At 39.4% G+C, this 13,923-nt stretch overlaps 1 protein-coding gene across 4 annotated transcripts in view; it reads right to left on the reverse strand.

Annotated features, from left to right (window-relative positions):
* LOC101463721 (uncharacterized) overlaps positions 1-13,923 on the reverse strand; it is a 32,694-nt gene that overhangs the window by 4,639 nt on the left and 14,132 nt on the right. For all 4 annotated transcript variants that reach the window (XM_076880796.1, XM_076880794.1, XM_076880793.1 and 1 more), the window contains 12 exons: positions 12,016-12,074; positions 11,847-11,867; positions 10,303-10,556; positions 10,027-10,088; positions 9,532-9,760; positions 6,136-8,747; positions 5,826-6,045; positions 3,401-3,611; positions 2,310-2,498; positions 1,982-2,216; positions 1,263-1,342; positions 456-511 (listed from right to left, as the gene is read on the reverse strand). In XM_076880796.1, coding sequence (XP_076736911.1) covers positions 478-511; positions 1,263-1,342; positions 1,982-2,216; positions 2,310-2,498; positions 3,401-3,611; positions 5,826-6,045; positions 6,136-8,747; positions 9,532-9,760; positions 10,027-10,088; positions 10,303-10,556; positions 11,847-11,867; positions 12,016-12,074 — 4,206 coding nt within the window. In that variant the 3' untranslated portion in view covers positions 456-477. The remainder of the gene's footprint in view (positions 1-455; positions 512-1,262; positions 1,343-1,981; positions 2,217-2,309; positions 2,499-3,400; positions 3,612-5,825; positions 6,046-6,135; positions 8,748-9,531; positions 9,761-10,026; positions 10,089-10,302; positions 10,557-11,846; positions 11,868-12,015; positions 12,075-13,923) is intronic.

Raw genomic sequence — 13,923 nt, forward strand, 5'->3', positions numbered from 1 at the left:
CAGCAGCCCAGGGTTGGAAATCAAAACCAAGTCCTAGAAATCTACAAACCTTTATTAAAAATGTAAAAGAAAAAAAGCAAAAGATTTATGTGTCATGAGAGGAGGAAAATTAGAACAATGCTCCTGGCTGGGTCTGGCTATATTGTCTGAATATAAGCCAAGATCAACCAAATATCAGGACAACAGGAAGGAATCGCACATGGTGTAGATTTGTCTGTGGTTCAAAAATTGTATTTACAGTTAAATGCAGACACTGAGGTGTAACTATCAGTAGGCATAATGGAACTGTGACCGCGCTCTTCATCCTCAGAAATGATCTAACTTTGCCATGTATTTTACCTTAGAGAATGGGGATATGTTTCAGATAATTACTATCTCTGCTGTCCTGTAGCTTTAACTCTGTCACATTTTCCAGTGTACTGTAAATAAATTTCAGTGGGTGGGTTTGTTGGTACCTGGTCAGAGGCTGCTGGATGGTTATGTGCTGGAGCTCCCTCTCCTCTCCAGGAATCTGGTCCACCAAATAAGAGAAAATTGGATTAGTTTGCTGGTTTTGGCTGCTGACTGATGAGGTCCAAACAGGCGACTTCCAAACCACCAAAAAAAAACCCCAAATTAAACCGAAACATAAACAGGCGAGCAGAGAGAGGAAGGAGGATTATTGTTTGTATGTTTCTGCACATCTGAGGTCAGAGATAGTTTAAAGCCACCCGCCAGACCATTCCTGCTATTTTTAAATGTTTCCAATGTTTTTCCTCAACTCAACTCTCATCATGATGGAGATTAGGCTGAGTTTAAAGCAGTTTGTTTGGTCTGAAGCTTCTGCACAGGCCGTTAGTGTAACCGCTGAGGAAGTTTCACTGGGTTTTATTTCCCTGGAGTACAAAAGATATTTTTCATACACTTCACGATGAGAGTTTAAAATCATCAACTTAACCACAAAAACCTACAGAGTAAACTCATTACCAGTGGCATGGAGTTTGGATATGATTTGTTTGAGTTTGGCTTTCATTCATTGTATTTTTCATTTTAACATTTATGTACAAAGCATTTCTAAGTTATATTGAAACATTCAGTTTTTTTCCGGTTGCACACTCGTTTTAGCAATTCAGAAATCATTAAATTCCTCGCTCCATGTTAGTCATAGTAGGATTAATCAGAAAATGCAGCTAACATGAAGATTATTTCTTTAGCTCTTTTTAAATTGGATGTTCACACCTTCAGCTTATGTTCACTCTACAAACAGCAATTAAAAAGCTTACATTTGAGTCTGTCGCACAAATTCTGCAAAGTGTTGATCCCTTGCGCACAGCTCGATTATCCTCAGGCGTTCTTGAATCTCCTGCAGAGAGGTTAGAGGTCAGCACAGAGAAAACATGTTTGTGTGAGAGTCAGTCTAGAGGAGAAAGAGGAGGGGAAGAACGAGGATGAGGAGTTCCTGCATGTAAAAATACCCGTCTGCGTAGTACAGACCTCCTGCTGAGACTGAAAACCTCTGATCCAGAAAAATGTCACAACAGTTGGCCGGCTCTGTCTGAGGTGTCAAATTGATTTTACTTGAAGTAAAGCTTTGTGTAGGAGGTGAAAGTCACTTCCTTTATCAGCTGCCCTGTGATCCAGAACTATAAAAATCAAACCCATAAACTGGGTCCTCTTGAAAAGTTTCCTTTTCTAAACATTGCTGATGTTATAAAATCAGCACCCTTATTGTTCTTGATACAACATGCTCAGTAGTTACCCAATTCTATGCTACATAATAAATTTTTCAAAATCCTAAAACTAAATAGAAATTCATATTTTTCAACTCAATATCTGACACTCAGCTTGTTTATTTAAGCTACCATTTTCACTATTTGAGGGCATGTTCATGGTGTTCCACAAGGCTCAGTTTTGGGCCCATATTTTTTTGCAAGTGCAACAAATTCTCCCTGTATGCAGATGACACCCAGCTTTACGCAGCAGAAATGTTGCCTTTTCCTACCTCTTTACTGAGTGTGGTGTTTTGATAGATGTTTTTTATCTCTTCACTGCTGAGGTCTTTAGAATCGCCTACACTGGCAGAGCTGCTGAAGTGAGGGAGCCCGCGATCAGACTCATGGTAGTACTGGGGCACGTCATCATTGTAGCGGCGGTAGTACTGGGCAGTAACAGGGTCACTCTCAAACATCGGGTTGAACTTGGTGGCACGTTCAAGTGTTGGCAAACTGTCACCTCGCCTGAAAGACAACGCAAGTTCAAAAAGTTTGCTTTCTAGAAATGTATTTTTTCTCATTTAATTTGTTGTTAAAACGCCAATGATATTGTTGTACCGTAAGGGGTCCTCTGTGTCCTCCCCATCATACTGCTCTTGTAACGACCTAGCCAGGAAAAAGATAATCCCAGCCGCCACCATCAGGAAACCAGCCACTGAGGCAATGGCGATGCCCACCACCAATGGCTCGGAAACATACTCTTCACAGTGTTCACCACGATACCACCAATTTTCTCCAACACGACACCTGCAGCAAAGATTACAAATTTGTAGTACAAATTTGCAGTAAAAACACCAAAGATTATACTGAAATGGCCTAATGGTATGCTTTCAGGCTTTTTCAGCCCTCTTTTATTTAATATTTCTAGAACTGGCCTAGCAGTAATGTAAGCATTACATTAAGTAATATAATGCTGTAATTTCCATTCAGTATACAGCTGAACATCTAAATGCTTCACAGATGTCCTTCAACCTAGGAACATTTTGTGTTCATATTATTTATATTCTCCAAAGTGCTATGTAGCTGTTTGCAGATGAAAAAGGTATTTATGTTTAAGAACAACTGAGACAGATCATACAAAGTGCCTTGTATTTTGTTATAACATTAATCACATATTCACAAGGGCCACAAAGGACAATTTAATTTTAGAAATATATAATGCGAATCAAAAAAGGTTAAAACTTAAAAATGCAATTTTGTTGATAAGAAAAACATATCGAGGTAATATAAGCAGCTTTTATTTTGGAGGTAGTGCCCTCTCTTAACATTTATCTTTAATTGTCAGAGACCGTGCATAAAAATACTGACTTCATATCATAAAAGATACTTTATACCAGAATTCACTACTAGCTAATTTCTACCTGCTGTACCTGCAAAGGATCTTTTTTACTTTCAATGGGGAAAAAGTACTACCTACATCTGTATCTACAGGACATTAACTGCTTAGAAAGATGCATTTTATTTGAAGAAAGCTGACTGTTTTCTCTTTATTTTAAAGTCTTCAAATTGGTGCAAGCAGACATATTGCAGTATATTTATACATTGTAAACTAATTAAATATGTGGTAATATACTGAAGAATGAAACCAATGAGGCATAAAATACAGAAACATTGTGAAACAAGAACAGCGATATTTAATTTTCTCTTACCTGCAGATGGCACCCTTGCCAGGGATGATGTCACATTTTCCATCATTAAGGCAAAAATCGTGTTGCACCTCACAGATGCTCTGACATGGCAGGCCATCCACACTCAGATATCCAGCGTTGCACACACACTCTGCTTCACTTGACCACTGATTCACTATACACCTGGAAAACTTGTTACATGCCTGGAACTTACAGGGATCAGCCCGGTCACCTAAGGAACAAACAGTGGAAAATGAAAGGAGCAATTAGAAGACACAGTGTCATATGAAACCATAAGAAAGAGAAGAAGATGCCATCCTACATAAACAGAGGTAAGGGTTCAAAGAGCTCTAGTAAACTCCAGGCCTCAGGAGTCTGCATCTGGTCAGCACTCAAATGACAAAATGTTTGTTGGCCTGGTCTTAATAAAGACAAAAGCAGCACAAGGATAAATCAGTTTATGTTTATGTACTTCAGCATACCCTAGAAAATGCTGGAAAATCTTAGATGCTTTTCTTAGGCTTTTTCAAGTCTTTTTTAACACAACAATCAAAGACTTTAAATATGTCCCATGAGACACCAGACCAGCAGCAAGAGTCCTGACTGTTTGTATCTTGGGAAAATCCTTAAGAGTTCAAGAACAACCAACCTAACTAACCTTTATATGACCCAATAAGGTTGACATGTGCTTGTGCAATGGAAAACCTGCCTCGAGAGTACAGGGAAGATGAGAGGAGTAAACTGATTATATGTACACAGTGAGTCCTGATGCAGTGACTCACTGCTATAGCTTAGGGTGATCAGGCAGTGAGGTGCTCCTCTGATTGGCTCAGACAGATTACAGAGCTACAGCTCAGCAGCAGAGGTGGAGGGAATATGGAGTAATTCCTCCGATAACAGTAAATAAAATCTCATTCTTCTGTGGATAAATCCTAAACTCTGCTGAAATGCAAACATGTATGTCACTGGACTGGCAGATTGGGTTACATGTAAGTCTTGAAACACTATTACAGCAACAAAAAACTTTCTTTTTGGACCTCTTGGTGGCAAATTGTTAATGATGTGTTAAGTGATTGTTCCACTCAGAGTTGTTGTTTTTTGCCAAATTCCACTATTTTAAACTTACACCACTTTCTTAGTTTTATAGGATTAGAGACATTTTATATTCTCGTTGAATGTTATGATTCTGCAAAAATGTCCTGGTGCTAATTACATAAAAACAAAAATAATACTTTTCAGGAAAACGGGACAGTTATTTTAGCAACATAGTATACAGACCTAAAGAATTAAAAGTGAACCACAGTGTTAATCTGAATTTAACAAGTAAAATGATTTCTCCTTCCTTTTCTCCCTCCTACACCTGTTTACGAGCTTCATTTAACACATACGTCTTTACACTCCTTTCAAAACCCAGATAAGAATCCTCACTGTCTACACTTAAAGACCTGCAGTTACTGCAACTATAAAAACCAGTCTAGGCTCAAAGGAGCAGCTCTAAGCAGCGGCCATGATGATGTCCCATCAGGGTGAGTCAGTGTGTGCTGCTACTGATCACGTTTCTGCCAGACAGATTATCTTGGGTATTAGATCGCAGTCCTGACAGCTGAAGCCTGTCAGAGCTGCTCAGACACTGCACATACAAATTTAGGATTTAACAGTCTGAGGAGCATCATGGCAATAAGTGCACAAGTAAACAGTAGCTTTGATTTCATTTCTCTACAGCAATAAACACATCTGACTGTATTCCACTTTATTCTACATTAAAAATAACTTACTGGAAAAAGAAAAACTATCAGTACATGACTGGAAAATAAATTTATGTGTTCAGATTTTGAAGGTATTTATTTATTCATATAGGTATTGAAGGGATCGTTTCTGTTTACCCTGAAATTCAAGCCTTAGATGCATAAAACCATGAATCAACTGGATAAAATTTTTAATTAATTCTGTACATTGTGGTTAAGTCGCCACATATAGAAGACAAATGTGTCCTGGTTTGTCCCTAACACCTAATCAGTTTAGGGATGTTGTTTTTCGTGAAGCCCACTGTGATCATAATTGAAATATGCTAAAACTGGAAGGCACTGATAGATACATTCAAGATGCTGATCTCATAATTTTAGTAACTGTATTAAAATTCAAGGGTCTGTAGTTTTAGAGAAAAACATTTTCAACTTATGAAACAGTTATTGTTAATGAATGTAAACTGAATATTTTCAGAATAAAGATAACACCTCAGTGTCAGTTTTAGAGACCCACAACTGGCAAAATTAGCATCTTCATAAAAGCATTAGATGTAATTCTGCACAAGCCTGGTTCTCCCAAAGGTCCCTTCCTGTTCCCTTGTAACAGGAAGGAACCCACTATCCCAAAGTGCTCACTCATGTTGGTGGGGGGGTGGGGGGTCATCTAATTGTTGGGTGAACTGATTTGAATTGAATCCTACCTGACTCAACATCAAGTGAGTACTTGTCAATTGCGAGGTTCATGGTCTGATAGGCAGTGTTGGCAAAGTCTTCCAAGATTAAATAGACAACATTGGTGACTCCTCTGTGTACTGGTTTACCAAACCTCATCCTACTGTTTACCACAATGCTGCCATTTCTAAAGTTAAGGATCTCCAGGTTCTGGAAGTTGTTCAGGTTTGACTCCAGGTATGGGACCAGCTATGAGGTGAAGATAAAGATGTGTTAGTAGCATGGCATATGAATCTGGAAGGTTCCTATTCACTGAGTCATGATTCTTTGAATCCTCACCAGCTGGAGGAAACGCTGCTCCAGAGCCTTGTATTCCGGGGAGCTCTTGTTGAACAGGTCCATTGAGAACACCATATTGGTCACCCTCAAGCTGAAGAAAATTGTTAACGCCCTGCCAGGTCGGGTTGGCAATGCAATGGCATCTAAATCAGAGGCCTGAGCTCCACTGGAGAAGCCACTGCTTTCCCCTTCAATCGACACCCCGCCATACTGGAAGACATCAAAGCTGACAGCGATGCTGGGCACATCAGAGACACCATGTTCAAAAGGTTGGAGTTCAGTCACAGGAACGTGGTCATCAACTTTCTGCACAGAGGAAGGAACAACGACTGCTGGTTTTGACTGTGGATCTGAAAATAGAGTGTGTACTGGGGTTTCACTAAGATCTTCATGTCTTGTGTCCTCACTGAAAACCACAGCTGGTTTTGACTGAGGAACCTTTGGAAGTGGTGTGTTTTTTGAAGCTTCATTAAGATCTTCATGGGTTCGATGCTCATGGTGAACCACTGCTGGTTTCGACTGACGACCATCTAAAGACGGAGCCCTCACTGGAGCTTCAGGAACATCTTCATGGTCCTGATGAGGAATCACTGCCGGTTTTGACTTAGGACCATCTGAAGGCGGAGCCCTCACTGGAGCTTCAGGAACATCTTCATGGTGCTCATAATGAATCACTGCTGGTGTTGACTGAGGACCATCTGGAGAAGGGGTGCTTACTGGAGGTTCAGGAAGATCTTCATGGTTTCGATAATCATGGTAAACCACTGCTGGTTTCGACTGACGACCATCTAAAGACGGAGCCCTCACTGGAGCTTCAGGAGCATCTTCATGGTCCTGATGACGAATCACTGCCGGTTTTGACTGAGGACCATCTGGAGAAGGAGTGCTTACTGGAGGTTCAGGAAGATCTTCATGGTTTCGATAATCAAGGTGAACCACTGCTGGTTTTGACTGAGGACTACTTGAAGATGGAGTGCTTCTTGGAGCTTCAGGAAGCTCTTCATGGTGTTCATGGTAAACAACTGTTGGTTTTGACTGAGGACCATCTACAGGTTCTGTGCTTACTGGTGCTTCATTAAGAACTGTATGCTTTGTGTGCTCATGGTGAGCTACTACTGGTTTTGACTGAGGACCATATGGAGGAGGAGTGCTTGATGGAGCTTCAGGAAGATTTTCATGGTGTTCATGATAAATCACTGCTGGTTTTGATTGAGGAGCATCTGAAGGTGGTGTGATTACTGAAGTGTTAGTAATATCTTTATACCTTGTGTGTTCATGGTGAAACACTGCTGGTTCATTGTGAACCAGATGGTCTAACCCATCTGGAGACTGTGTGCTTATTGAGGATACAGTAAGCTCTTCATGGTTTAGTTGCTCATGATGAATCAGATCATCATCATCTGGCACTGAATCTGACACTCGAGTGAATGGCGAGTCCTTCTCTGGTGAGAGTGCAATGCTACTGTGGTGATCTGGCCTTACTGATGAAGTTGGGACTGGAGTAGTAGTTGTTGTAATGGCGATCATCACCTCATCCACAATCAGGTCCTCATCTTGTACTTTATTTGCTGGTGCTGTTGTTGTTGTCCCGATATGCTGTTCTTCCAAAATTTCAACCTGATCTTGGGCTTTTATTCCTGCCAGTAGCAGTTCAGGTTTTTCTGTAAGAACTTCAACTATTGATGGTGCATCAGTGATGGCATCAAAGCTGAAATCACTGCCCGTGATTGTGTGTGGGGTAGCAGGGCTGTCCCTATCAGGTACTTTAGGTGGTCCAGATATAACTGTAACTTGAACATCTACATTCTCAGGTCCATTTTCTGCATATTTAGATTCAGTTGTAACCATTGAAAGCTCTATTGTTGTTTCACTAGGCACTTCCACCTCTTCAGTGGTTTTATGAAGCCCAATAGCTAAATCCGATGGTCCAGTAAAAACAGCTTCCTCCTGAGTCCAAGCCCCAGGTTCAGGAGAATCTGTAACTACTCCCACAGGGGTTTGAGGCTCAGTCAAGGAGTAGTCATCATACATGCCAGACGCTTCCACTGTTTGTACAGAAAACTCGACAGCCAGAGTTTCTTTGGGAGAAAAAACAGGTGCATGAGTTGTGGTTGAGTATCGGGGATCAGTGCTTATGTGCGGAGTCACCAGGACCTCATCCAGAAAAGGTTTTTCAAAATGTCCTTCTGACGATGCTTCTTCAAAAACAGGAGCTGCTGTTGCTTTTAAAATAAATTCTACTCCCATGTCAACCAAAACAGATTTCTTAGTAGTTAATGGTTCAACAGCAACCTCGCCTAAATCAATGTCCTCCTCTTCAGTCTCCTCCAGGTCAGGCGGTGGGAGCATGTCCAGGCTTCCACCTTCATTGTCACTGAATGTCACTGAAGTCTGCCAAATCCAAAGATCAGTTTCCTGGTCGTCTCCAGAGGACCCAGAGCCAGAACCATCATTCTGAGTGAGCCCAGGTATTGTCTGCTGGTTTACAGGAGGGGGTTGTCTGGCTGCAGAGGAAATTTCAGGACTGACAGCATCATTCTCTCGGTTGGTTTTGTCACTGGCAGGGGGAGAATTACTCAAGAGGAATCCCTCATCTTCAATTTTTCCATCACCTGTAGAAACGAGAAAGTCAAGAACAGAACAGGTTTATTACATATTATTATATATTCTTGTATATATATAAAATATCTAATATTTTATATACACACACACACATATACATATATATATATATATATATATATACATATATATATACACATATATACATATATACATACACATATATACATACATATATACATACATACATATATACATACATATATATATATATATATATATACACATACATACATATATATACATATATATATATATATACACATACATACACATATATATATATATACACATACATACACATATATATATATATACACATACATACACATATATATATATATACACATACATACACATATATATATATATACACATACATACACATATATACACATATACACATACATACACATATATACACATATACACATATATATATATATACATATACACATATATACATATACATATATATACATATACATATACATACATATACATATATACATATATATGGTCAATTTTTCCTGATTTTTTCAAAATCATCCCTTTGACTATTAAACCAGCATTTTCTTGCTCTTTGTAAATCTAAAATATAAACAACAAACTCCAATCTGCAGAATTCAGAATCACCTTCAAGAATTTAGATAGTGTTCAATTCAAGCCTTAGAATTTTTGACCAAGCTATTGAACAATTATAAGATAAACAAGTGTGTTCACACTATACTTCAATTTAAAATTCACTTTTCTGTACAGTAAGTAAGAATTTACTGTTTCGAGTCTCCAGATCGAAGGTCTTCTGTGGAAATTCAGGGTTCAGTGGAGACGCTGTACTCTCATCAAGCAAAAAGACATCATTCTCGCTTGTCCTGTCAAGCTGTGGAGCTTTCCACTGGCTGAAAGGATCGAACAGGAAGTCCTCCTTCTTTGAGAAAACATCATTGTCATCCGCCTCATGCGTCGGTGCATCGGGAGGCTTCTCTGCAGCGAGGACATTGTCCTTGAAACAGAAATCATTTAAAGAGTGTCATCAACATAAAATTCTATATATTTTACTAGTTTCCAAGAACTATGATTTGCCATATTCTCCATGTGAGAGAGTTAGCAGAACAGTATAAATGCACACTCATCTCATGTTTACTTTAATTTTTTATCAACAGTAATACAGCTGGATGCTTGTACTTTATAAGATGGTCGATACTTTAAGGAAATGAACATATATAGAACATGTACCGATAATTTTAAGTATGTTTAAGTTCGACTCACCATGTTGTCAAAGGTGTCAAATGGTTGACTTGTTGGTTTCACAGGAGGCAACAAGTTCTCTGCTGCAGAAAGAAACAGGATCAGTTAGAGTTGAAGATCTGTCTGATGGAATATATTTATTTGTTATCGTGAATAAGAGTAAAATGGATTTGCACTCAGTTTTGTTTTGAACTGAGCTTTAAATAGTTTTTGGTTTTATTTGAGTTGTTAAAACCTTATTATTTATTTCTCAATAATAATATTAAAACACTTGAGGTAAAGTGTCGGGTATGGTACCATTCTCCAACAGCAGTGGGTCACCCTGTGTCTCCAGGCTATTGTTGGTCATGAAGTTGTCTTTGTGCAGAGCCTCAGTGATGTAGTTGCGGAAGTCAGTGATGGTGTAGACAACAGTGGGCTGCTCAGCGGAACCAGGGTAGTTCTTCTCCACAAGGTTGTTCTGCAGAGAGATGAAATCCAACGTGTCGTTGGCAATCCCACTCCCATCCACCTCCAGAGTGATGGCATAGTGCACAAGGACCACCAAACCCCTAGGAGGACGAAAACAGGACTGGTCAGCTTGTTTCACGATACTACAGGAACCTGAATCTCATCAGGTTAGTTTGGTAGGGAATTATCAGGCAACATTGGGAAATTATCTTGACATCAAGATGTCTTTTCTACACTAACCCAATGCCGCTGAATCTTTGATTTTATTTATTTTTTGCTGTGTTTTACTTGGATCTATTTGAAAGAGTAAGTGTAAACACAAAAAAATATTTTATTTTATATGCTGAAATATGCAGAAAATAGGTTTAAATGTTAAACAAATTTCTTCAAGTTGCATATAACTAATTTTTTGCTTGATGCAATGTGCATAAAGTTAAAAGATTAAAACTGTTAAAATAATTTTTAAAAAGAGACTTTCATTTGATTCAATTTTATATGATAGATTATGCAGAAAAAATGAATTGGGCTGAAATGTCTGTATTCAGGTTGTGTATAATGTTTTTATAAAGTAATAAAGTAACTAATTACCTTTTAAAATAAGTAATCAGTAAAGTAACGGGATTACCTCCTTGAAGAAGTAATCACTAATTGGTAACTAATTACTATTTTCAAGTAACTTGACTAACAGTGATCAAGACATTATCTGGAAATGTTAAAAAGATGTTGCTTTATTATCCATAAATTATCACAATGTCAATTAAGATAAATACTGGCAAATTGTTATGAGATTATCACTAACGTCTGAGGAAATTATATCCACTGCAGTTCATAATAAAACCTACAAGTTATAAGGCTATATTTAGTGAAAAGAGTAACTTTTTACTGATGTCTGATAATGTTGTTTCAGCAGTTTGTTTTTTTAAATCACAGCTGACATGCAAACATCTATAATCTGATGATTTTACAGCCTGACTGTTTTCCTCCTGCAGCTCTCAGAGTTCAGGTAGCTTTAGGGGCTCACAAAGACAGACTAACCTGAGGTGGGGTTTCCCGGACAGAATAACAGTGAGCCTGTCATAAACCTTTAACGGTAACACTACAGGGTCTACAGGTGGCCTGAAGCTACCCAACGACTTATCCCACTTAAGAGGTGACTGTTGGTAAAGACATTAAGCGGCAAGTAGAGCAGAGCTACAGCAGAGCCGTTATTTACAGGTCACAGGGGTTGTGAAGACATGATGACGTGGAAAGCATGACATTTGGACTCATAATCTACAGGGTAGCTTATCTCCACACGAGCTTTGAGAAGTTACTTTACTGTATTGTCTGTATCAGGTAGCGAATCTATAAAATCAGGGGATAATAGAAAAACTAACGTTTGTCCAACTTACCGCTCCAGATCCTTCTGGGGTCTGAAAAAACAGGGAAAACACAACATAATATAACTAAAACAATAGTCAATGACTTATTTTAAAATTTGTATCTTTTCTTTAGCAAAACTAATTTTACATGAGGGCTTGATAGGTGCTCTTTTTGTACTGTATGCCAGCTGAATTGTACCTGAATTCCACAATGTAAACCGTCTTGAAGCCCGGCACTCTATGAAAGGCATCTTCAATCTGTTTGTCGAAGAAAGGAAGAAAACATGAGTGAAAACCTCTAACATCAGAGTCAAACCAGACTTTTGTGAGGCCAAGTTAGCAACTTATAACATATATATATGTGTAAAAATAAAGCCCTTTTATGAGATCGCAGCTTTTTCTATTGGTTGAACAACAAGTGGGTGAGGCTTCTGTTTCTCAAATGACTATATTAGGGGATATCCATTTTTAGGATGTCGTGCAAAACCAAGGGTAGAAAAACATTGTGTGGAACTGAGCATTTAGAAAAGTCTGAAACTCACAGAGATTTCTTATATGTACACTGACCTCAGTGCACTCTAGGTCTAATCCAGGTTCTGTTTCTAGTAGAATAGGCCTGAAACACCTTATCCAGGAAGTGTTCGGCACCAAATCAGCACCACTACAGTGGTGGGTCTTATCACCAACAGTGATGAGACAGCTTACAGGGAGGAGGTCAGCGCCCTGACCCACTGGTGTCAAGACAACCATCTCACCCTCAACGTCGCAAAGACAAAGGAGTTGATAGTGGACTTCCGGAGGTGCAGAGAAGTACACACCCCCATCACCATCAACGGCGCTGCTGTGGAGAGAGTGAGCAGCTTCCGGTTCCTTGGAGTACATCTGGCTGAGGATCTTACGTGGTCAGTACACACAAACAAAACAGTGAAGAAGGCGCAGCAGCGCCTCTTCTTTCTCAGGAGACTGAAAAGATTCGGCATGAGCCCCCGCATCCTCAGGACCTTCTATCACTGTGCCATTGAGAGCATCCTCACTGGATGCATCACCACCTGGTATGGCAACAGCACCGCCTACAACTGCAAAGCTCTCCAGCGAGTAGTGCGGTGCTCTGAACGGATAATTGGAGGTGAGCTTCCCTCCCTCCAAGACATCTACAGGAAGCGGTGCCTGAGGAAAGCGGGGAGGATCATCAAGGACTCCAGTCACCCCAGCCATAAACTGTTCAGACTACTTCCCTCAGGAAGGAGGTTCTGCAGCATCCGGTCCCGTACCAGCAGACTGAGAGACAGCTTCTTCCATCAGGCCATCAGACTGCTGAACACTTCATAGACACCTCAGCTTCACTACTGGAACTTTAACATTATGCACTCCATACTGTACAGTAATGCCACTGTTTTGCACATGTCTCACTCTGTATATTTTATTTTATATATTTTATTTATTGTTTACTCTATTTAATTTGTAAAATATGTACACACACACACACACACACACACACACACACACACACACACACACACACACACACACACACACACACACACACACACACGTAGAAAAATATTTAGTATACACATCCAGAAATGCATATACTATTATATATTGTACATATATTTATTAGTTTCAGATGTAGCCATTCTTGTATTTTGCTTGTTTACATTATTGTATTTTGCACAACTCTGTTGCTTGTGAAGCTCGCACACAAGAATTTCACTCACATGTGCTGTACCAATGTACCTGCACATGTGATGTGACAATAAAAGTGATTTGATTTGATTTGATTTAAATCATCCGAGTGGTCACAAAAGCCAAGTTTATAGTTTCACAAGGCAGACTGGTCCTAGGTGTGAGGCTAGACTAAGAGTGATTATGAATATCACTATGATAAACTACAACAGCAAAAACCAAGTTATTCTGCCTAGAACAAAGTTACCAAGCACCTTACTCTAGTCCCAGGCCAGGGTTAGTAGCTTAGGATTGACTGCCTGGTTGAACGAGCCCATGGGCTTCAGTGTATTATGGACTGAGCAGTCAGGGCATGATATTAGAGGCAGAGCTGATGTTGTTTTGCTCGGAACTGCTAAAGAACTGATGAATATTTCTGGAG

The sequence above is a fragment of the Maylandia zebra genome, linkage group LG23 (assembly GCF_041146795.1).
Source record: "Maylandia zebra isolate NMK-2024a linkage group LG23, Mzebra_GT3a, whole genome shotgun sequence".
NCBI classification, from domain to species: domain Eukaryota; kingdom Metazoa; phylum Chordata; class Actinopteri; order Cichliformes; family Cichlidae; genus Maylandia; species Maylandia zebra.